The sequence below is a fragment of the Phycodurus eques genome, chromosome 15, assembly GCF_024500275.1.
Source record: "Phycodurus eques isolate BA_2022a chromosome 15, UOR_Pequ_1.1, whole genome shotgun sequence".
NCBI classification, from domain to species: Eukaryota; Metazoa; Chordata; class Actinopteri; order Syngnathiformes; family Syngnathidae; genus Phycodurus; species Phycodurus eques.
This window is the reverse complement of record NC_084539.1, coordinates 789,974-809,723: the sequence shown is the minus strand read 5'-3', so window position 1 is coordinate 809,723 and position 19,750 is coordinate 789,974. Positions and strand designations below refer to the sequence as shown.

At 42.1% G+C, this 19,750-nt stretch overlaps 1 protein-coding gene across 2 annotated transcripts in view; it reads right to left on the bottom strand.

The window, feature by feature from the left end:
- Nucleotides 1–16,742, bottom strand: part of derl2 (derlin 2) — a 28,699-nt gene extending 11,957 nt beyond the window's left edge. Inside the window, exons 1-5 of one of the 2 annotated variants that reach the window (XM_061698200.1) lie at nucleotides 16,522–16,742; nucleotides 15,503–15,620; nucleotides 15,254–15,319; nucleotides 5,335–5,408; nucleotides 4,190–4,283 (exon numbers count right to left, since the gene is read on the bottom strand). In XM_061698200.1, the coding sequence (XP_061554184.1) occupies nucleotides 4,190–4,283; nucleotides 5,335–5,408; nucleotides 15,254–15,319; nucleotides 15,503–15,620; nucleotides 16,522–16,727 (558 nt within the window). In that variant the 5' untranslated portion in view covers nucleotides 16,728–16,742. Of the gene's footprint in view, nucleotides 1–4,189; nucleotides 4,284–5,334; nucleotides 5,409–15,253; nucleotides 15,320–15,502; nucleotides 15,621–16,367 lie in introns of both variants that reach the window. The other variant, XM_061698199.1, reaches the window with a different exon arrangement.
- Nucleotides 16,743–19,750: the final 3,008 nt, after the last annotated feature.

The window sequence follows — 19,750 nt, the reverse complement described above, 5'->3', positions numbered from 1 at the left end:
TCAAATCCGGCCTCGCCTGTTTAGAGTTTAGATGTTCTCCCCGTGGCTGCGTGGGTTTTTCTCCAGGAACTCCGGTTTCCTCCCACATCCCAAAAACATGCTTGATAGGTTAAGTGAAAACTCTAAATGGCCCGTAGGTGTGAATGTGAGTGCAAATGGTTGTTTATACACTGGGTGCGGAAAGTATTCAGACTCACTTACATTTTTCACATTTTATTAAGAGAGGCATTGTGGCAAAATTAATGCTGTACGGTGAACCCGACTGTAACTAAAATTAGAACACTCCTCTTTCAAAAAAGCAAACTTAAAATCGCAGTTTATTCTATGAAGCAGTCCTGAAGTACCAGATCAGTCTGTTTCCAATTTAAGTCCTAACCGTACTAATTTTACTCAGTGAGGGGCCTGTTTGTGTAGTTGCCTGCGGGTGGATGGTGGAACATAGATAGGTGGTTGGAGTGTGGCGCCAGGATACAGTCTGATAGTATTTGAGTCCCCAACTGCTGATGTTGAGATGATTGGGAATTATGAAATTCTCACATGTACCTTAGGGGGACAGTCCTAACGTTGCAGTGTTTAAAATCCTTGGCTACAACATATACAGTTGCCAGGGAACAATAGCTTGCAATAGGTCTGTAATATTTCAGGATTACTTTGTTCCAGCACCAGGACATATCTTTTGTTTCATATTGGTCATGATCAACTCAAGGCCACCCGCCAACAGTATTCAGACCTCCTTACAATTTTCACTCTTTGTTATATTGCAGCCATTTGCTAAAATCATTGAAGTTAATATTTTATCTCATCAATGTACACATAGCACCCCGTATTGACAGAAAAAAACTTGAATTGTTAAACATTTTTCAGATTTATAAAAAAAAAAAAACTGAAATATCACAAAGCCATAAGTATTCAGACCCTTTGCTCAGTATTTAGTAGAAGCACCCTTTTGAGCTAATACAGCCATGAGTCTTTTTGGGAATGATGCAACACGTTTCACACCTGGATTTGGGGATCCTCTGCCATTACTCCTTGCAGATCCTCTCCAGTTCTGTCAGGTTGGATGGTGAACGTTGGTGGACAGCCATTTTCAGGTCTCTCTAGAGATGCTCAATTGGGTTTAAGTCAGGGCTCTGGCTGGGCCATTCAAGAACAGTCACAGAGTTGTTCTGAAGCCACTCCTTCGTTATTTTAGCTGTGTGCTTAGTGTCATTGTCTTGTTGGAAGGTGAAGCTTCGGCCCAGTCTGAGGTCCTGAGCACTCTGGAGGTTTTCGTCCAGGATATCACTGTACTTAGCCGCATTCATCTTTCCTTCGATTGTAAGCAGTCGTCCTGTCCCTGCAGTTGAAAAACACCCCCACAGCATGATACTGCCACCACCATGCTTCACTGTTGGGACTGTATTGGACAGGTGATGAGCAGTGCCTGTTTTTCTCCATACATACTGCTTAGAATTAAGGCCAACAAGTTCTATCTGGGTCTCATCAGACCAGAGAATCTTATTTCTCACCATCTTGGGAATCCTTCAGGTGTTTTTTTTTTTTTTTTTTTTTTTTTTTTTTTTTTTAAAGCAAACTCCATGCGGGCTTTCATGTGTCTTGCACTGAGGACAGACTTCCATATGGCAACTCTGCCATAAAGCCCCGATTGGTGGAGGGCTGCAGTGTTGGTTTACTTTCTATAACTGTCTCCTGTCTCCCAGCTGCATCTCTGGAGCTCAGCCACAGTGATCTTTGGTTCGTCTTTACCTCTCTCACCAAGGCTCTTCTCCTCCGATTGCTCAGTTTGGCCTGACGGCCAGCTCTAAGAACGGTTCTGGTCGTCCCAAACATCTTCCAATTAAGGATTATGGAGGCCACTGTGCTCTTAGGAACCTTAGTGCAGCAGAATCTTTTGTAACCTTGGCCAGAACTGTGCCTTGCCACAATTCTGTCTCTGAGCTCTTCAAGCAGTTCCTCTGACCTCATGATTCCCATTTGCTCTGACATGCACTGTGAGCTGTAAGGTCTTATATATATAGTAGGGCAAAAAAGTATTTAGTCAGCCACCAATCGTGCAAGTTCTTACACTTAAAAAGATGAGAGAGGCCTGTAATTTTCATCATTGGTAAACCTCACCTATGCGAGACAAAATGAGGGGGGAAAAAATCCAGAAAATCACATTATCTAATTTTGAAAGAATTTATGAGCAAATTATGGTGGAAAATTAATATTTTCTCACTTAACAACAATCAAGATTTCTCACAGACCTGTAACTTCTTTAAGAAGCTCCTCTGTTCTCCACTCATTACCTGTATTAAGTGCACCTGTATGAACTCGTTATCAGTGTAAAAGACACCTGTCCACAACCTCAAACAGTCACACTCCAAACTCCACTATGGCGAAGACCAAAGAGCTGTCAAAGGACACCAGAAAAAAAAAATTGTAGACCTGCACCAGGCTGGGAAGACCGAATCTGCAATAGGTAAGCAGCTTGGTGTGAAGAAATCAACTGTGGGAGCAATTATTAGAAAATGGAAGACATACAAGACCACTGATAATCTCCCTCGATCTGAGGCTCTATGCAAGATCTCACCCCGTGGGGTCAAACGGATCACAAGAACGGTGAGCAAAAATCCCAGAACCACACGGGGTGAGACCTAGTGAATGACCTGCAGTGCAAAATAACAAAGGCTACCATCAGTAACACACTACTCCACCAGGGACTCAAGTCCTGCAGTGCCAGACGTGTCCCCCTGCTCAAGCCAGTACATGTCCTTGCCCGTCTTAAGTTTGCTCGAGAGCATTTGGATGGTCCAGAAGAGTATTGGGAGAATGTCATATGGTCAGATGAAACCAAATCCGAACTTTTTTGGTAAAAACTCAACTTGTCGTGTTTGGAGGAGAAAGAATGCTGAGTTGCATAAAAATAACACTATACCTACTGTGAAGCATGGTGGTGGAAACATCATGCTTTGGGGCTGTTTTTCTGCAAAGGGACCAGGACGACTGAGCCGTGTAAAGGAAAGAATGAATGGGGGTCAGGTATCGTGAGATTTTGAGTGAATACCTTCCATCAGCAAGGGCTTTGAAGATGAAACGTAGCTGGGTCTTTCGACATGACAATGATCCCAAACACACCGCCCAGGCAACAAAGGAGTGGCTTCGTAAGAAGCATTTCAAGGTTCTGGAGTGGTCTAACCATTCTCCAGATCTCAACTCCAGAGAAAATCTTTGGAGGGAGTTGAACGTCTGTCTTGCCCAGCGACAGACCCAAAACATCATTGCTCGAGAGGAGATCTGCATGGAGGAATGGGGCAAAATACCAGCAACAGTGTGCGAAAACCTTGTGAAGACTTACAGAAAACTTTTGACCTCTGTCATTGCCAACAAAGGGTATATAACAAAGTATTGAGATGAACTTTTGTTATTGACCAAATACTTATTTTCCAAGATAATTTGCTAATAAATTCTTTAAAAATGTGACAATATGATTTTCTGGATTTGTTCCCCTCATTTTGTCTCTCATAGGTGAGGAATACTTCTGATGAAAATTACATGCCTCTCTCATCTTTTTACGTGGGGGAACTTGCACAATTGGTGGCTGACTAAATACTTGTTTTGCCCCCCAGACAGGGGTGTGGCTTTCCTAATCCAAGTCCAATCAGTATAATTGAACACAGCTGGACTCCAATGAAGGTGTAAAACCATCTCAAGGATGATCAGAAGAAATGGACAGCACCCGAGTTAAATATGAGTGTCACAGCAAAGGGTCTGAATACTTATGGCTGTGTAATATTTCATTTTTAATAAATCTGCAAAAATTTCAACAATTGCGGGTTTTTTTTCTGTCAATATGGGGTGCTGTGTGTACATTAACGAGGAATAAAATGAACTTAAACTATTTTAGCAAATGGCTCCAATATAACAAAGAGTGAAAAATGTAAGGGTGTCTGAATACTTTCCGTAACCACTGTATGCGCCCTGCAATTCGCTGGCGACCAGTTCAGGGTGTACCCAGCCTTTCGCTAGAAGATAGCTGGGATAGGCTCCAGCACGCCCGCGACCCTAATGAGGATTAAGCGGTACGGAAAATGAATGAATGAATTTTTAACCAACAAATATAACAAAAATACACACGGTCATTTGTAAAATAAACTGAATTTCCCCCTGGAAAAAGGTTCCCTGCCCAAACTTCAATGTAAAAGGATACAGTCATCAGAAATCCACCAAAGAGGAACATGAAGACAAAGTCACCTGTCCGACCCCTGAAAGAGCCCTCCTCTAGCATACGACAGTATCTGTATCTGAAAACAAATTGTTGAGGAAGTGGATACAATTTCTTAAAGATTTCAAGTTATGCTTAGAAAAATATGTGGCTGTGGTGATTATTGGTGTGATTATTGTTAGATGTCATACAGCGGAGCTGCAGTACATCTGGACAGGAGGCGCCTGTGAGTCGTCAGCCTGTCAATAGCCCTGCTAACTTTCTTCTTTATTTGTACTTTTTACTCGTTTTTTTGAGTATTTCGTGTCTATTTTGCATAATTCTCAAATGTTTCAGACTGTTTTCAGTGTTTTGGCCGTGACATTCATTGGCAAAAAATAATGATTGTGTGCACCTGTTGAATCGGCATAATATTTACAACTCCTCCGTTCACTTTCTTCTTTATTTACACTTTACACCCTATATTATTTTTGCGACGTATTAAACTGTTTCGCAATTATACCACTTTTTATCCGTGATATTCTTTTAGCGTTGAATATCATTTGTCTACGATTCTACAAATGTGAAGAGGGACAAGATGGCTCTTCTTGTATATTTTTAATAAGAAATTTGTCTTTATACCTTCATGTTTTTTAATTTACTATTTCACTTTTTAAAATAGGTATGGTAAACGCTACACTGCAGGCCACAGAATCAATGTCAGGCAAGCTAGTCCAAAATGTCCGCTTCTTAGCATAGTTCTCTTCCCTTTAGGTGTTCTTTACACATTCACAAACGCATCCTTAGTTGTTGGTAGTCACTACGATGACCTTTACACAGCTGTAAGGGAACAATTCCCACTCAACGCCTAAATCTGAATCGCCCTTTGATTAACTGACCATCACTCCAGGGTGTAGTCTGCCACCTGGGATAGGATCCCATAACCACAAACAGGATACGCAGATTGTGAATGTGTGAAAGGAAAGCACCATTAAATTTCCTGATTTGACACCAAAGGGGTCAATCATTCACTAAATCATAATAATACTCAAAGATGAGCACATAGTAAAGGAAGAACCAAAGGTTTGAATTTGGAATCAATTGTATTATGGGTTAGACATTGCAGTGATGTTGAAAACTGGGAAGGATACAAAAATATCATATTGAACAGAAAATTGAAGCCAACTGGACCAAAAAATAGGAAGTTTGTTATTAGTCGCCATACCTATAAAAAGAAGAGAGAGAGAGATTAAACACCACAGACAACACATTGCAAATTTATCAGCGGCCCATGGCATATACAAAAAAATGACATTTGACAAGGCCTGCGTAATGCAAGTTAACAAAAAAGAGTGGAGTTGGGCAGCATGAGAAGTGTGGGTGTCGAAAAACAATAGGTGCCACTACTGATGATAAATTAATTTACTCTAGAGCAGTTTCTATTGTTTGCCTGAACTAATAATCATTACATGCCACACCGCGAGGGGGCAGTGCTACTCTCTTTGAATGCTTATGTTGGGTTCTGTGTGGCGGGGAAGTCACTTATAGTGTTCGTGAACAAGCCAGGGGCCAACTAAAAGCCTGCTTGAAGTTAAACTTAACGCAGAGTTATTAAAGCTAACATTGTCCGTGAGAGTTCCGTCACCTTCTGAAGAAGGAAAACCCTTACGAAAGCTGAAAAACAAAGGTTGGAATTTGCACAAGAGACTTGGAGATAAAAAAAAGCAAGCCCTTGCGGTTCCTGTGGAGTAGTCATGTAGAGTGCAAGAAACGGTGATGGAAATTCCGGTGGACGACTTAAATAAAGACAGAGGAATGAACACTTTATTTGCTACACTTGCTGGTTTGTTCCTAAACGAAGAAAATGATAGGATATACGAGGCTCACTGTAACTTCGACCAGATTATGAAAGATGTGAATGTGTCCATGGCGGACTATATTATTGCGTTTGAACAGTGTTATTCTCAGATGATCAAATACAACATGGAGTTACCCGATGCAGTTTTAGCTTTTAAACTACTGGACACTGCGTGTTTGGATGAGACCGACAGACAGCTGGCTTTAACAGCATGCAGGGATTTAACTTTTGCTAATATGAAGTCAACGCTAAGGAGAATATTTGGCTGAAACACGTGTGCTATGACAGATGGTATCAGCCAGGAAACGTATGCTACGGAGCAGCAATGGGGAAAAAAAAACTACGAGAGAGACTGAAACACAAAGTCGCAGGCCCTTTAGGTTTGAGGATGGGCTGGTGATCTACTCACTGAAAAGTGTGAAGATACCTGCTAAAATTTGGCACACAAAGTGTAACAGAGACTGAAGTTGTACCTGTTCACATTGCCCTACTTTTTAGTAAGACCTCACTAAAAAGCAGGAACCATACTGCATATGGAGCGTGACAGGGCAGTTATGTTCAACCAACCAGTCAAAATAGACTTCACTAGTGCTGGACATTATTGTGTGAGCATTGTGGACAGTGAGGAAAAATGTCATGCTGATACGGATCAGATACTAGCTACCAAGGAATAAGTACTGAGCATTCCAGATCAAATTAATACAGACCAGAAGATAAAGGTTTTAGAGAAACATCATAAACAGTTTGGACATGCCTCTGCTGACAAGCTGCAAAGACTGTTAAAACAGTTCCAGCAACTAGGATGCTGAATGTGCCAACCTGCTACAAAAGGTTCATAGTCGATGTGAAGTGTGTCAGAAATACAGTGGGGTTATACCCAAGCCTACTGTTGGCTTATCATTAGCATCGACGTATAATGAAACAGTTGCTGTAGATCTGCATTTCCTTGAGCCAGGAGTGTGGTACTAACACATTATTGACCGGTTCACTCATTTTAGTGCAGTGTTCTGACAAGCATGAAGTCTTCTGAGATAGTCAAACATGTTATTCATGACTGGATAAGTGTGAACAGCCCACCTCCAAAACTGTTCAGTGACAATGGTTTGGGAGCTCAATAATGAAGAAGTGAGAGACATGGCTGAGAATTTGAACATGCAAATCAACAGCTGCCGACAGTTCTTGGAGTCATTGTGCCGTTAGAACGCCACAATCAAACACTAACGGAGATCATAATGAAAGAGAAAACAAGCACTGGATGTAACTGTGAGAGCCAGAAATCTTGCTTGTTTGTAGGTGACCAAATACTTACTTTCCACCATAATTTGCTAATAAATTCTTTAAAAATCAGACAATGTGATTTTCTGGATTTTTCTCATAGGTGAGGTATAGCTATGATGAAAATTACAGGCCTCTCTCATCTTTTTAAGTGGGAGAACTGGCTGATTAAATACTTATTTTGCCCCACTGTGTGTGACAAGTGTCCTGTATCACCCAATCACTTATTTCAATGTTTTGCGGCCGGACCAGTATATTCGTGGCCTTACTGTATATACAATAAATAACAAATTTTTTTTGGGTCCACGTAATTACAGTTACATTTCGGAAAATACATTTATTGATTATTATCTTGCAAATTTTGTTTCAACTCATGAGCAATCTCAAATTTCATAACAAAAATGTGTGCAATTTCAACATTATGAATCAGTGTTTTCATTTACACATGCAATTTACAGATCACAGTAGCTCTATAAACGGTATGTGTACCTTTTAACTTGTTTATAAATCATTTTAAATTTACATACATTTTCACATCCATCTGGAAATTTTGAAAGGCTCAACTGACTCATCACACCTTACAAACGAAAGTGGGAATTTTTAAGAATGAAAGTGCGAGAATCCCCAATGCCTTGTAAATGTACACAGGCAGATTGACAGAGTGAAACTAAAAAAATGAAGACAAAGTTCACGTATTAGCTGTTTCTCTTAAGGACATACATAACCACAGTAAGTGCACAATAGAAACTTAAATTCGCTGATTGTTTAATAGTCACCCAGTAGCTTGCCATAAAAACACAAACAATGAATCTACTGGATATGATGTTAGCATTAGTCAGCACAAACAAGTAGCAACCTCTCTCCAACTATTAGCATGCATCAAATTACCCTGTAGCCTACATTTCTTTTTCCTGTCAGGTGGTCGTCACCACAGCGAGTCAACTTACATGATTTGTTTGCCTGACATATCCCAACCATTTTTATCCGGGCTTTAATAAAACCATGTCCCAAAGAACTGCACAAACTCGTTTTTAACTGCACATGCACACATTTGCACATGAAATTACATAACAAACAATACATGATATGATAAATATCTAGGCATTGCTTCACACAATGTGTCAATCTCTTGCTGCATATGGATTGGAGGCATGCCCAGCCGTGCCAATCTTTCTCTCTCTCAGCTTCGTGAATGTCATGTCACAGCACATCTGGATTTACGGTGCTCGTGTCAAAATAAAAGCACGAGTTTCAAAATAAGAGTCTATATGTATAAATGAGACGGCACGGTGGACGCCCGGTTAGAGCGTCTGCCTCACAGTTCTGGGGACTCAATCCCCGGCCCCGCCTCTTTGGAGTTTGCATGTTCTTTCCGTGCCTGCGTGGGTTTTCACATCCCAAAAACATGCATGGTATGTTAATTGACAGCTCTGAATTGCCCGTAGGTGTGAATGTGAGTGCGAATGGTTGTTTGTTTGTATGTGCCCTGCGATTGGCTGGCAACCAGTTCAGGAAATACCAAATTAGTCTTGTAGTCTGATCAAGGTGTTATGTGTCTAGTCTAGTCCCACACCGCGACATTTTTTTCAAAATAACTTTATTGGCGGTCAGATATTTACAGTACGGTCAGAAGACATGACAAGGCTAAAATAAACTAGCTTTTGGATTCAAATATACCGTACACGATGCCGACGCGGAGTTAATGTCTTTTGCAAAGCCGATCAATGACGTCATTGATCGATAGGAGAATTATTACATTCAAGCCGATCAGCATAAAATGCTAATTATGCCAATGCTAATTACCGATCAAGCTGATCACAGACATCCAAAAAAAAAAAAATATATATATATATATAAGGAGGGGTCTGGGGGGATCCCCAACCCCCCGCAGAGAATTTGTTTTTTAATTTTAACATAAATTAAACAATCTAGAAGACTCTACAGAGTATAATAAGGCAAAAAAAGCCAAACAAACAAACAAAAAAAAGTCTTTACGCAGAAAAACTTATTTACACCGCTGAAGTACATGTTGATGTACAAATTTAAAATTTAAATTAAATTTGCTTCATTTCTTTGCTTTTTTGTTCTGGCCTCCTTTTTGTCTGAGATACCGCAAAATAGTCCCACACCGATGACGTATTTTTAACCGACAAGATTGAAAAAAACTTTATTGGTCGTCAGATAGTTACAGTACTACGCCACAAGACACGTGACAAGGCTAAAAATAAACTAGCAACGGTGACGCGGGGTTAAATGTCTTGTGCGGAGCTGATCGATGACGTCATTGATCGGATCGGCGAATTTTGACATGAAAGCCCATCAGCATAAAATGCTAATTATCGGCCGATACCGATCACACCGATTAGATCAGGGTAAAGTCTAATAAATATATAAAATTAAATATATACATAACATAACATATAATATAACTTAAAATAATTATACTTAATACGATAATTAATAAACCTCCAATCAAATTACTAAGAGTAAAAAGTACACAGTGAAATTATTGGTGACCTCAACCCCAGAGATAGGAGAGCCCACCTCAGAGACCCCAGACTCTGCTTCCTCGTAGGAAGGCGTGTCAGTGGAATTAAGGTGGTCTTCGAAATGCTCTCCCCACCAACTCACAACATCCCGAGACGAGGTCACCAGCGCCCCATCCCCACTATACACAGTGTTGATGCTGGACTGCTTCCCCCCGAGACACCGGATGGTGGACCAGAATTTCCTCGAAGCCGTTCTCCATAATCTCACCAAACTCCTCCCATGTCAGAGTTTTTGCCTCAGCAACCACCAAAGCTACATTCCGCGTGGCCAGCCAGTACCCATCAGCTGCCTCAGGAGTCCCACAAGCCAAAAAGGCCCAATAGGACTCTTTCTTCTTGTGTGGAGGGGTGACTCAAAGCGAGCAAAAAAGTCATTTAGCTCATTTAGCAGGGAGGTGGAGCTGTCGCAGGTCTGTGGTGAGGATTTATAGTCTTTAATGGTCTGAATACCATGCCACAGACTCCTAGTGTCACTGCTGTCACTGAAGCGGTGAGCGATCTTCCTGGAGTACTCACACTTGGCCTCCCTGATGCCACGGGACAAATTGCCCCGGGCTGTTCTCAGGCCCTTCTCATCCCCAGCTCGAAAATCCACGTTGCGGACCTTCAGTTGTTTGTAGACCTCCCCTGTCAGCCATGACTTCTGATTAGCAAGGACGGTGATGGACTTAGTGATGGTGACATCATCCATGCACTTGCTGATGTAGGCAGTAACAGTCTGTGTGTACTCCTGAAGGTCTGTGATGGAGTTGTAGGTGGCAGCCTGTTTGAACATGGTCCAGTCTGTGGTGCCTCGATGGACCTTTCTGGCCACACTTGTACCCGTTTCGTAACTGATTGGGAGACTTTAACGAGTGGTCTGTAAACTCGCATTAGCATAACAGTGAGATGGTCTGAGATGCCGAGGTGGGGGAGGCTTTATCTCACAGGGCTGAGTGTAGGTTACTGTATGAACACATTTGTTAGGAGTTCTAAAAATACATGGTATTACCCTTGTGGGGTGATCATAGTCAGCCACGTGTCGTCCCATCACACCTGAGAGAGCAGCGTCGCCCACGATCGCAGCGATTCTCTCCTCCAACGGGGTGAGGCCCTCCGCGCCGGTTCTTCCGCCTTTTTTTGGCCAACCTTTGGCGTTGGGCAGCTGTCCTCCACTTCACATCCACCTTCATGTCTGACACCTTCTTTTTTAGCTCAGCGTGTGTGCGCTATTCTGTGTCCACAGCATTGACAGGCGCACGAGCGCTGCCATTTGCTCCTCTTTCGCGCGTTGTTAACGCCGTAGGACAGCGTGCCAAAGAGGATTTTCTTGCGTGCCTCCACTTCATTGAGCAACTTCACTTTCAGAAAAATATTTTTTCTTCATTACCTTGCTCATTTTCCTTTTTTCTGATCATGCAGAGATCGGCATCTTAGGTGCCGGGTTCATTCAAATATGATTTGCATATTCAAATGTGGGCATGGACAGGGACAGTGCGCTGAATTCTATGTTGATTGGGATGTACGAAGGAAATGTGCTTGGATTCATGAGTACGCAGAGTTTCATACATCTGAATATTTTTTGTGCGCCAGACGTTTTCTGGATTTGAGCGTACGCCATGTTTTAGGAGGAAATCCAGTCTTTGTACATGAGGCCCCAGGCCCTTGTGAAAAAGCAATGGCCCCTTAAACCTAATAACTGGTTTGGGCCATCCTCAGAAGCAACAAGTGAAATAAAGCATTTGATATAACTGGCAATGAGTCTTTCACATCTCTGGAGATATTTCGTCCCACTCTTCCTTGCAGAACTGTTTGAATTCAGCAAAAATTGAGGTTTTCGAGCATGAACGGACGGTCTTTTTAAGGTCATGCCACTGCATTTCAATCGGATTCAAGTCTGGACTTTGAATAGGCCACTCCAAAACTTTCATTTTGTTTTTGAATTCATGGTTCCATAAATGACAGCAAGTTGTCCAGGTCCTGAAGGAGCAAGCCAGCCAAAGACCATCACACTACCGCCACCATGTTTGACTGTTAGCATGATGCTCTTTTTCTGAAATGCCGTGCTACATTTACTCCAGATGTAACGAGACACACACCTTCCAAAAAGCTCAACTTTTATCTCATCAGTCCATATAATATTCTCCCAAAAGTCTTGAGAATCTTTCAGATGTTTTTTATTTTTTTATTTTTGCAAAAGACAAGCCTTTATGTTCTTTTTGCTCACCAGTGGATACTTTTTGCTCACCATGGATACCATTTTTGCCCAGTCTCTTCCTTATTGTTTTTTTCATGAACACTGACCTTAAACTGAGGCAAGGGAGTGTAACTGTTCCATGTTTTCCCCATGTGAGGATAACGGCTTTCCCTATGGTTCGCTGGCATCCTAAAGCTTGATAAATAGGTTTTGTAACCCTTTCCAGAGTGACAGATGTAAATTACTTTATTTCTCGAATGTTCTAGCATTTCTTTGGATCGTGTCATTTTGTTGCAGCTTTTTTAGATCTTTTGTCTGACTTGATTTTGTTGGGATAGATTCTGTTTAAGTGATTTCTTGATTGAACAGGTCTCTCGGTAATCAGGGTTGGGTGTGATCAATGAAAATTAGACTTTACACCGATTTTATCGGCTTTATCAGTATCGGCCGATAATTAGCATTGTATGCTGATCGGCTTTAATATCATAATTCCCCGATCCGATCAATGACGTCATTGTGCGGCTCCGCAAAAGACATTTACTTCGCCTCGCCATCGTGCACGGTATATTTGAATCCAAAAGCTAGTTTATTTTTCGCCACAAACGGTTGTACGTAAACATGCCGCTGTTCTGTCGACTCATGCTCTAAAGTTTCTGTGTGGGTGAAGTAATTTAATTAAAAATAAAAATTTTATTCGAGTAAGTTAGCACCCCTTATTTCTGTCATGTTGTAATGTTGGTTTGACCTGACTGATTAGAATGCACGACCTGACTAGAGCAGTGATTTCCAACCTTTATGGAGCCAAGGCACATATTTTACAATTGAAAAATCTCACGGCACACCAACAAACAAAAATGCCACAGAAGGTGGATACATTAATTACTGTATGTACTTCCCGCCATCTAATAGAAGACCATTCATTTGTTCTGTCACTATGCCTCACTGGCATAAATAGAGGAACAAAGATACATTATATATTGTAAATATAATTTTTGGAGCAATTAAGTAAACAAGCATATACAGTAAATGAACAGGTCATTTAAATAGACAAATTCCTCTATCATGTGATCGGTTTCCCCACTTTAATGCTTAAAGTGGGGAAACTATGCAAAAATAAAAGAATTTGAGAAGGGCGGCACTACATTTTCAGGGCACTGTAAATACTGAATAACACTACTTTTGACACTTCTGCTTGCAAACTGAAGACAAATTGCTGCTCTTGCTCACTTTCATGAGCACATACACATGAAAATAAAAGCACCGCTTTCAAAATAAAAGTGCGGCATATTTTACTTGTGATTTTGACTTCATCAAGACTTGACGAGAGCTGGTCGAGGACTTTGGACGGACGGGATGTGGCCTGCGGGCTGTACTTTGCCCAGGTCGGGACTAGAAGCTTAATTACAAACATTGCACCTTTTTTATGGATTTAAATACACAATTGAAACACCACTCCTAGTTATTTGCAAAGACTTGTTGACAAATATTACATTATATCAATATAGAGTGGGTACGTAAAGTATTCAGACCCCCTTAAATTTTTCACTGTTTTTGCAGATTAATTCAAAAAGACAAACTGAAATATCACACAGCCATAAGTATTCAGACCCTTTGCTCAGTATTTAGTAGAAGCCCCCCTTTGAGCAAATACAGCCAGGAGTCTTTTTGGGAATGATGCAACAAGTTTTTCACACCTGGATTTGGGGATCCTCTGCCATTGCTCCTTGCAGATCCTTTCCAGTTCTGTCAGGTTGGATGGTGAACGTCGGTGGGCAGCCATTTTCAGGTGTCTCCAGAGATGCTCAATTGGGTTTAAGTCAGGGCTCTGGATGGGCCATTCAAGAACAGTCACAGAGTTGTTCTGAAGCCACTCCTTTGTTAGTTTAGCTGTGTGCTTAGTGTCATTGTCTTGTTGGAAGGTGAACCTTCAGCCCAGTCTGAGGTCCTGAGCACTCTGGAGAAGGATTTCGTATAGGATATCCCTGTACTTGGCCGCATTCATCTTTCCTTCGATTGCAACCAGTCGCCCTGTCCCTGCAGCTGAAAAACACTCCCACAGCATGATACTGCAACCACCATGCTTCACTGTTAGGACTGTATTGGACAGGTGATGAGCAGTGCCTGGTTTTCTCCACACATACCACTTAGAATTAAGACCAACAATTTTTATTTTGGTCTCATCAGACCAGAGAATCTTATTTATCACCATCTTGGAGTCCTTCAGGTGTTTTTTAGCAAACTCCATGCGGGCTTTCGTGTGTCTTGCACTGAGAAGAGGCTTCCGTCGAGCTACTCTGGCATAAAGCCCCAACTGGTGGAGGGCTGCACTGATGGTTGACTTTCTAGAACTTTCGCCCATCTCCCAACTGCATCTCTGGAGCTCAGCCACAGTGATTTTTGAGTTCTTCATTACCTCTCTCATCAAGGCTCTTCTCCCCCAATTGCTCAGTTTGGCCAGACAACCAGCTCTAGGAAGGGGTCTCATCGTCCCAAACGTCTTCCATTTGGATCATGGAGCCCACTGTGCTCTTAGGAACCTTAGTGCAGTGGAAATCTTTTTGTAACCTTGGACAGATCTGTGCCTTGCCACAATTCTGTCTCTGAGCTCTTCAGGCAGTTCCTTTGATCTCATGATTCTCATTTGGTCTGACATGCACTGTGAGCTTTAAGGTTTTATATAGACAGGGGTGTGGCTTTGCTAATCAAGTCCAATCAGTATAATCAAACACAGCTGGACTCCAATGAAGGTGTAGAACCATCTCAAGGATGATCAGAAGAAATGGACAGCACCCGATTTAAATATGAGTGTCACAGCAAAGGGTCTGAATACTTATGGCTGTGTGATATTTCAGTTTTTCTTTTATAATAAATCAGCAAAAATTTCAACAATTCCTTTTTTTATCTGTCAATATGGGGTGCTGTGTGTACATTAATGAGGAAAAAAATGAACTTAAATGATTTTAACAAATGGCTGCAATATAACAAAGAGTGAAAAATTTAAGGGGGTCTGAAAACTTTCCGTACCCACTGTATATCTTAACTTTTTAAAATACAATGGAAGTAACCGTACACCTTCAGTTAAGTAAAAATATGCCAACTTTCACTGTTTGCAGAAAGACAGTAACTAACCTTTGCAGCTGGTTTATCGGTATACGTTTCCCTGAAATAAACCAGGAATAACTGTGACAATGACATTCGTGTTGATGACTGACCTGGTAATTTCTTAAAATCAAATCTGGATTGAAGTATAGTTGAAAAGGTGTGATGATCTCCAGTTGCTGGAGGGGAAAAACACAAACATGAACTTCAGACTTGTACTTCAGCTGTGAGACACATTAATTCATTTACTCGACAGGTCAAATCTTTTGACTCATCTTCATGATTACCAACCAAACTTGTACACTTTTTCAAAAGCATGCTGTAAGTGAAATATCACTGTCATGTGCAAGTGTGTCACTCACCAACGGATGAACGATCGCCTGTTCGAAAACTAGTCGCTTGTTTACTTTCAAACTCGGCTTGTAGCAAACGTGCGTGACGTCATGCAGGCTGTGATTGTGACATCTATGATCCCAGGGCCTTCGTACAGGTCAATGGAGACATCAATTTTGCTACTCTTTAATCTACTAAAAGCTTCAAACAACATGTGCAACAAGAGGGAATAAACTCAGCACTTCCTGTATGGAAACTGCCAGTATGAAGGGAGCTGTTGTGTATTTTAATTGGAGATTTTCTTTGGTTATTTGTGATTGTAGTATATTGCTAAATTCTTGTATTGTTTGTTGATTTGTGTACATCGCTTTGTTAAAGTTGCAGCTGTTGTGAACGGATAATTACAAATATAAATTTGAGTTGGCTGTACTTACACACCAAATAAAATGCTATCTGTTATAAGAGGTATGTGTGTGAAAAAATGACAAATAAAAGTTCCATATAATTTTTTTTTTTTTTAAGTGTTTGGCCTCGTTCACAGCCAAAGTACTTACAGAACATTTTACAAAGTATTACATAGTACTAGGTATTACACTTTGTACTAAATCCCACTTGGACAATGTGTCATTTTTTGCCCCAAATGTATATCTATTACCGCTCACTCAGTATAGGAAGAAAACACACATTGAAATCTGTGGCAATGGAAAAACACGACGTTCAATTACATTCGAATTCATGTCACCCATTATGAGACGCGTGCACATACGTTTCGCATGCACACGTTCCAGTAGTCTACTATGTGAATGACGATATTAAATTGAAAAGCTGTCGTGGCGAACTCAGAGAAGGTAACGGCTCCTCTGACAACACAGTGAGTACAACTCGTCATCTTACCACAGCTGCAGTTGTAAGGACACATGCAGTCGTATATGCCCTCGTTACAAACGGAATCTGTAAGTACTCCTGTTGAAATGTCTGGTAAGCCATTTTGAACAGATTCTGCGCATCCGGAACTTTCTTGTCATGCAATCTTACAGTGCATAGGTACCTCCGAACATTTGGGGCTTCAACGAGTCTTGTTTTTCTTGTTGTTGTTGTTTTTTTGTTTTTTAAAAAAAATAATAATTTCTTCTTCTTCTTCTTCTTCCTACTTCCTTCTTCTTCTTCTTTTCTTCTTCTTCTTCTTCTTCTTCCTACGTCCTTCTTCTTCTGCGTTTTCTTCTTCTTCTTCTTCTTTTTATTGGCGGGTGGCATCTACCGTTGAAGGCCAATTACCGCCACCTACAACCTTGTAGTGTGGGTCGATTTACGTACAGTCCTGGGGCCTCGTGTACAATAGGAGCGTACGCACAAAAATGTGGCGTACGTTCTTTTTCACGGCAAAGTATAGATATATCAAGCGTGAAATGACCATGGAAATGTGCGGTGCCTAACGCTAACTTCGTGGCTGGCGTACGCACGTTGTACAGCTGTTGGTGATTTGGCGACACCTCGAGGTGATGCTGCGAAACGTATAATAAATATATCTGCACATTAGAAACAACTAATGCCCAGCAACATTTGATTTCAACAATGTTAAAGAGGCAAGGACTCAGAATACTTTTGTTAACCAGTGAATTGAATGAATCACTGATATTTGTGAGGACACATTAATTGATGAAGGCAATCATTTATGCCACCAATTACCCTCACAATCTCTTCTTGTGACTGTTTGATTCGGTTTGGAGAGGGAAGTCACGGAAGCAGAGCCAAACCATTTGACCCTCCTTGTAAACAGTCGTCCCTCGTTTTTCACGGTGAATGGGGACCAGAACCCCCCGCGAAAGGTGAAAAACTAGAAGTAGGATTCCCCCCCGCTCCAGGAATTTTTGTGGATGTGTATGTGGGCACCAGAATGTTTAAAATATGTAAACAGTATTTATACTTTACATATTTGAGACAACGATTATAACAGTGCACATATTTACTTAAATCTTTAATTATAAAACCTTATACAGTAATTAACATGCATTACACAGTAATTAACATTCATCAACATTGCCTTCTGAGAGAGGCGAAGAGGCTTGTGTTGGTGGCGGAGGAGAGGCTCTCACTTGACTTGGAGACTCTTCTGCTGGAGGCACTGACGGTGTAGCTGGGGTTTTTACCTTACCTTAAGCATAAAACCTGCAGCATTGCCACACATGATGACAGTCACACGGTTCTTGTGGGGTTTGAAGCCTGGCCTCTTCACTTCGTCCTTGAAGATGAATGTACGCGAAGGCATCCTCTTCCAAAAAAGGCCTGTTTCATCCATGTTAAAAACTTGCTCAGGGAGGTAGCCTCCCTCACTGATGAGGTTAGGAAACTCTACCTCCACGTAACGACGAGCAGCATCGTTGTCAACAGAGGAAGCCTTGCCATACAGAGGCACACTTATGAGGCCGTATCTTTTTTGAAATTTTTCAAACCATCCTTTGCTGGCTGAAAAGCCTCGTCCTCGAGGAGGCGAATCACTCCTGGCAGCGCTAGTATTGGCTTCGTCAGCACCTTCTTCAGCCTCTTCATTGTCGTCATTGGGAAACATTTTGGTTGGAGAGAGCTTTGGCTTTGGTCCTGATAATATTAGTGCCCAATCTCAGTCTTTTCCCTGCAATCAGCAATCCACAATGCCAACGCAGCTTCCATTTTCACAATTCTCTTATTACGCAGCGTTACCACGTTTCGCTTCCTTATTTAAGGTTATTGAAGCAGTTTTGCGGATGTTTGTACCTCACTGTAGATTCATTCACGCCATAATGGCATAGCACAGATGCATAACTTCTGCCCTCTTAGATCAAATCTAAAAGTTTCACTTTTTCGCTGATGGTCATCATCTTCTTCTTCCTCTTGGGCGCTTCGGCGGCATTGTAAGGGCTTGCTTAACTATTCAAAAAAATCATCGCTTAAACAAAAAAAGTTATTGTGAACACAACAGCGTGAACGAGACTGGCGAGACACAACAAGGGAAGATGCTGGGTGAGGCTGCAATGATGCGCAGCCAATCAGCTCACAGGATAAATCCATTCATACTCTCATTGGTCGATGTCGCGCTGGGAACCAATCACACGCCTTGTATGAGTGCCCGTACAGTACAGGCATGTACAGGCATTTACAAAGCCTCTGAGTCAACTCATCTCTTTGTTTGGCATGCAGGGAAACCTTCTCTCGCGCACATCAACATGAAACAACGCGTCTTTCGGCAATATGGCGGCCATATTGCCGAAAGACGTAATTAACAAAGCGTGAGGCCCGGACCATGTGTCCCCATCCTGCCTCAAAGTCTGCGCGGACCAGCTCGCTCCAGTCTTCACTCAGATCTTCAACAGATCTTTGGAAATGTGCGAAGTTCCATCCTGTTTCAAACGCTCCCCCATCATTCCAGTCCCCAAGAAACCTGCAATCTCTGGTCTGAATGACTACAGGCCTGTCGGTTTGACATCTGTGGTCATGAAGTCCTTTGAACGTCTCGTGCTGGACCACCTCAAGAGTGTCACAGGTCCCCTGCTGGACCCCCTGCAGTTTGCCTACCAAGCGAACAGGTCTGCGGATGATGCGGTCAACATGGGACTGCACTTCATCCGAGAACACCTCGACAGTGCAGGGACCTACGCGAGGATCCTGTTCGTGGACTTCAGCTCAGCGTTCAACACCATCATCCCTGAACTCCTTCCAACCAAGCTTCTCCAGCTCAGCGTCTCACCTGCCATCTGCCAGTGGATTTACAGCTTTCTGACGGGCAGGACACAGCAGGTCAGGCTGGGGGAGGCCACCTCATCCACACGCAGCATCAGCACTGGGGTGCCCCAAGGTTGTGTCCTCTCTCCGCTGCTCTTCTCTCTCTACACGAACGACTGCACCTCAGCGAACCCGACTGTCAAGCTCCTGAAGTTTGCAGATGACACCACTGTCATCGGCCTCATCAAGGACGGTGACGAGTCTGCATATCGACAGGAAGCGGAGCGGCTGGAGCTGTGGTGCGGCCGACACAACCTGGAGCTGAATACGCGCAAGACTGTAGAGATGATCGTGGACTTCAGGACATTCCAACAGCTTCTTCCCTCTTGTGATCAACTTCTTAAACACCTAACCTATAATTCCATTACAACAAGCTGGACATTTTTTGACTTGAGTTCGTTGTCATATTTCTGTGGGGCCAATTATGTATTACTCGTGCACTCACTGTAGTTGTTTCGCCATGCTGCACTATTTGCATATACTGGCCACTCATGCAAGAGTAGCATCTGCTCCATTTGCAC